Below are 5624 nucleotides of genomic sequence, written 5' to 3'. Positions count from 1 at the left end.
TCAAGGAGAAAGAATGCCTACAGCTATCAGAGATTAACAGCAAATAAAGATGGATAAAAGACTGAAATTCTTTGCAGCAACATGCATACTGGCAGAGCCTTTTCATCAAGACTATGACTAATAAAGGTGGTGGCAGCATGCTGGATGCCAATGAAGAAGCCTGGTAGTAGACTTTGGGGCAGTAATTGGAGAACGATGATCAAGAGGACTTTGGTCTTTGTCACACAATGATTTAGTATGTGGATCAACAGCATAAAGGCTGGCACCAGCTGGACACAGAGCAAGGGCGGAAGCAGTTGGTTCTATAGCAGGTAGTGTAGCAATGGGTTGGGCGGCAGCAGGGCTGACAACAGTTGGACCCACAGTCATGGGGCCAACAGCAGGTGGTCCTCTAGCACGTGGTTTGACAGCAAATAGGGCAGCAGCAAGGCTGGCAGCTGCTGGATCCACAGTAGCTGGACCCACTACAGGTTTGTCCACAGCCACTGGGTCCACAGCAGTCGGGCTGGCAGCAGCTAGACCCGCAGTAGCTTGGCTGGCAGCAGGTGGTTCTACAGCAGGTGGTTTGACAGCAAGCTGGGTTGCAGCAAGGCTGGCAGCAGCTGGAGCCACAGCCACTGGACTCACAGCACGTGGTCTGACAGCAGGTGGTCCTGCAGCACATAGACTGGTGGCAAGGGGAGCAGCATGAGTGGGTCATAATGTCACCGGGGAAGGGTGGGCTCCTGTTGAGAGGTGAGTTTCTCATGTTCTGGTGTCTTCTCCTGTTCTGGGGATTTTATGCATAGGACCCTGAAGTTTGGACCAATGGGTAGGACTTTCCTTATCGGTATTTACATGGTATTCCATAGTCACTGGAAGCTTGTAAAAGAGGAAGTTCCACAAATTTCAGGAATCTTTAGAAAATAAATGTTTAATGGGTTTCCTATTTGAGAATAACTCATAGAAACATTTTCAGATAAAAAGAAAGTGGTCACATCAGCAGTGTCATTCTTGCTTCAATGATCATCAGATCATGTATTCAAGTTCTTGCTGGTCTGGGTAGGGTCAGAGCAGTGGTCTCTCCCCAGCTTTGTTTCTTAGGTTGCATGTAGACTGAGAGTTTCTCCCTTGGGTGGGGGAGCATGATGCTGATATATTCACAGGGATGAGCTGAATTCATGCCTGAGCCCAAATCTCTTTCCCCACAAAGCCTGATTCAAGACTCCCACAGGCATATCTGTCTCTTGTAGCAGCCTATCCCACCTGCATATCCCAGCTCAACCAAAGGCCTGTGGGTAGAGGATGTCTGACATTGTCTCTTCCATATGGCAAGGCACAACCAAAAGAGGTGGGTAGAAGTGACCACAGTACCTGGGACTAAGCAAGTATCAGTCAATGTACATCTTTGTTGACCAGTACTGCTGATTTGCCTGACTGAAGGCTTTTACAAGATGTAAGATTTTCAGTGGTGTATCTGGGGCAGTATGAGCAAACCAAGTAAGTTGGTGACTCTAGTCCTAACCTTGTTAACTAGCCTAGTCAAGGGCTTTGTTGCTGACTACATCTTTATTGTGCTGAATTGTTTTTAATTCTTAATTTTGTTGTTTCCTTCATTCCTCCCTCCTTCCCTCCCTCCTTCTCATCCTTTGTTTCTTCCTTTTTTCTTTCTTTTTCTACTATGTCTGTCTTTCTCTTTCTCTGTCTTATTTTTTCTTCTTTTTTCCCTCATTTGTTCATTTTTTCATTCATTACTTCCTTCCCTCTTTCCTTCCTCCTTTTCAATTCCTCTTGCTATTGCTGCTCTGATTTCTCTTCAGTCTTATTTTTCTTCTAGATATTGTGTCTGTCCACCAGTCTGATGAACAAAATATTGGAGTGACTGGTGAAAACCATAGATTGTCTATGATATCTTGAATATAACTGCCATATCTCATAGATCTAAGTGTGTTAGATCTGCATCTCTGTGCCTAAGGGCTGTTTTCATGCAACAGCAGAATGCCATGCTTCTTACGTGTACCACACTGAGAGAAATGCTCAACCAATGATTCTGGAGAGTTGGTTTATAAAGACTTCAGCTCCCTCATTGCTATTAGAAGAATCCCAATGTGTTTGTGTGTTACATCATCTCTGATATATTTCTCAGGTTTAAGATTTACGTGCAAACTGTGACAGTGGCCTTAAAGTGCCCCTCTCTGTGTCACTTCCCCATACTCTTACCAGTGTGATCTGACCTCCCCAGAGTAGGTTCCTGGAGAAACCCAACTCTGATATTACTTTACCCTTCTCAATCCTGATTTCCTCAGCTCTACAATGGGAAACTTAATACCTATGTTGAAAATTTCTTCGAGAATTAAAGATATTCCTGATTTAATGCAATCCCAATCAAAATACAAATGGCATTATTTTGCACAGAGCTAGAACAAATAATCCTAATTTTTATGGAACCACAAAAGATCTCAAATAGCCAAAGTTATTTGAAAAAGCAAAGCAAAGCTGGAGGTATTCCAATTCATGACAAAGCTGTAATAATCCAAACAGTATGGGACTGGCACAAAATAGACACACAGACCAGTGGAACTGAATAGAAAATCAAAAAATAAACCAATAATTATATGGTCAATTAATCTTTGACAAAGGAGGCAAGAATATGCAACGGGAAAAAAACAGTCTCTTTAACAAATGGTGTTGGAAAAACTGGACAGCTACAAGTGAAAAGAATGAAACTAGACCACTTTCTTACACCATACACAAAAATAAATTCTAAACGGATTAAAGACCTAAATGTGAGATCTGAAACCATAAAAATTCTGGAAGACAGCACAGGCAGTAATGTCTCTGGTACTGATCATAGCAATTTTTTTCTAGATAGGTCTCCTGAAGCCAGGGAAATAAAGCAAAAGTAATCTATCAGGATTACATCAAAATAAAAAGTGTCTGCATAACCAAGGAAACAATTGACAAAACTAAAGGCAATCTACTAAATGGGAGAAGAATTTGTAACTGACATATCCGAAAAGGGTCAGTATTCAAATTATATAAGGAACTTACACAACTCCACACCTCCAAAAAAAAATAATAATAATAATAACCCAATTAAATAATGGGCAGAAGACATGAACAGAAATTTCTCCAAAGAAGACCAATAGATGGCCAACAGACACATGGAAAGTTGCTCAACATAACTCATCATCAGGGAAATGCAAATCAAAATTATAATGAGATATAGCACCTCACACCTGTCAGAATGGCTACAACCAACAACAGAAAAACAACAGTTGTTGGTGATGATGTGGAGAAAGGAAACTCTCCTGTACTACTGGTGCATCCATTGTGGAAAACAGTATGGAGTTTCCTCAGAAAGTTAAAAATAGACCTACCCTATGATCCAGTAATTGCACTACTACGTATTTACCACTAAAATAGAAAAATGCTAATGCAAAGGGATACATGCAACCTATGTTTATAGCAGCGTTATTTATAATAGCCAATATTGTAAATATCACAACTTTTTTATTTTTTTTTATTTTTATTTTTACAAATAGTTTATTGTCAAGTTGGTTTCCATATAACAACTATCACAACTATCACAACTCCTAAGAACGACCACCTTGTTTTCTCTTTTTCTTCCTCACATTCTTCTCATCTCCCCGGAACAGGCATCTTTATTTCCCTCAAATGCCTCATAGTTCCTACAAAATAATGGAGGGTGTTCTGTTCCCATAAATGGTTCAGAGCTCATGGTTTACTTGAAGTCATATATGCCCATTGCACAGACTCTCAGTGCCTGATACTGTCCTTCCTTAATTGTCTTGGTAACATTTTGATCACAATAACAAATTGCCCTACAGTTGGGGAGCATAATACATTCAGTATAAAATTATCTTATACCTTTTTACTCTGCCATTAGGTCCTGAGGACCATGAGGCCATTCAAGAATATGATTTCCACAAGTGTGTTCAGCTGCATCTGTTGCTCACGAGGACACCACATGCTCACCTGTATCTGATGCAGAGGAGAGTTGGGGGGCTGGATGGCACCTGAGGCAGCAAAAGGATCCAGTGTTCACAAGAGCTCTAAAGGGCAGGTCCCACTCGTTCCACATGAGGCTGCTGAGGACTGAACTGTAGGATGCTGATGTCTACAACTTTGTGCCAGATGTCACCTGCATATACAGAAGAATATTACTTGTGTGGTCAAAGAAGACACTCAAATGAACATCTTGCTGGTGCTCAGTCCCAGGATGTTTTCTAACTTGTCTGGAGATATGAATGAAAGTGTCCTTCAGCAAGGCAGAAGACACAGTCTGGGACCTGAGTCTGTCCATGTCAGGTATATGACATTCCACTATGAAATTTCCTCATCTGAAAATGGAGATAATAATCAGTGGAGGACTGTATGAGGCTCCAGGTAGATATTGCATGTGATATGAAACCTGTGTATAAATCCTTACATTGGGAATGCCATACAAGGAAACAAACATCATATGGGATGCATAATGGAACAGGATTTATTAGGAAATATAAGTGAGACCCTCTGCATCTAGGAGAACTTCAAAGTGATCATGCAAAGAAGAAAGCAAGATACAAGGACCATGAATACACTGAGAAAGAAAACATAATTTGAAGATTTACAGTAGTTGCAGACACCTATGTATGAATCATAAGGATCTCTTTCTCTGTTACTTATAGGGAGAGGGTGAAGATCTTGAATGTGGAGTTAAGGCAGAGCTCATGACTCAGTATCAGGATGCATGAAGTTAGCACATGACCCATAAGATGATGGAAGAAGAGAATCAAGAAGTGATCCACACTTATCAAACTGATTCACAAGCTTGTACACAGGCAGATGAATGAGAGAAATGCTGGTGATTGCATGATGGCTTTCAACAATGTTTGGCAGTTACTTTGTTTTCTAAATGGCAAACTATGCTGTGTGGAGACAGTGGTTCTTAGCAAGGCAATCAGCAGCAGGGAGGCTGGCAGCAGCTAGCCACACAGCAAGGGCGGCAGCAGGTGGTTCTACAGCAGGTGACTTGACAGCAAGTTGGGCAGCAGCAAGGCTGGCAGCAGCTGGATCCACAGCAGGTTTGTCCACAGCCACTGGACCCACAGCATGTAGGCTGTCAGCAGGTGGTCCTGTAGCAGGTGATTTGGCAGCACGTTGGGTGGCAGCAAAGCTTGCAACAGCTGGACCCACAGCCACTGGACCCACAGCATGTCGGTTGGCAGCAGATGGTCCGGCAACAGGTGGTCCTGCAGCACGTAGGCTGGCAGCAAGAGTGGCAGCACAAGTGGGTCATGGTGTCACAGGTGAAGGGTGGACTCTCAGAGGTGAGTTTCTCAGGTTCTGATGCCTCCTTCTCTTCCGGGATTTTATGCACTGGACTCTCTGAAGTAGGACCAATGAGTAGGACTTTCCTTGTTGTTTACACTGTTTTCCATAGTCACTGGGGGGCTTGTAGAAGAGGAAGTTCCATAAATGATAGGAATCTTTAGAAAATAAGTGTTTAATGTGTTTTCTATTTGAGAATAACTCATAGAAACATTTTCAGATGAAAGGAAGGTGGCCACATCAGCAACATCATTCTTACTTCAATGATCATCAGATCATGTGTTCATTTCCAGTTTGACGGGGTAGTGTCA

The 5624-nt window shown here is 42.2% G+C and overlaps 1 protein-coding gene across 1 annotated transcript; it reads right to left on the bottom strand.

Annotated features, from left to right (window-relative positions):
• Window positions 1-244: 244 nt before the first annotated feature.
• Window positions 245-5281, bottom strand: LOC120248451 (keratin-associated protein 9-9-like). The gene is given in 4 exon segments (XM_039256813.1): window positions 245-551; window positions 4125-4126; window positions 4976-5081; window positions 5175-5281. Coding segments are annotated over 4 exon segments (522 nt in total).
• Between the last annotated feature and the right edge of the window lie 343 nt (window positions 5282-5624).

The sequence above is a fragment of the Hyaena hyaena genome, unplaced genomic scaffold (assembly GCF_003009895.1).
Source record: "Hyaena hyaena isolate Hyena2069 unplaced genomic scaffold, ASM300989v1 scaffold_589, whole genome shotgun sequence".
Taxonomy (NCBI): domain Eukaryota; kingdom Metazoa; phylum Chordata; class Mammalia; order Carnivora; family Hyaenidae; genus Hyaena; species Hyaena hyaena.
The sequence above is the reverse complement of the archived record's forward strand: the minus strand, read 5'-3'. Positions and strand labels throughout refer to the sequence as shown.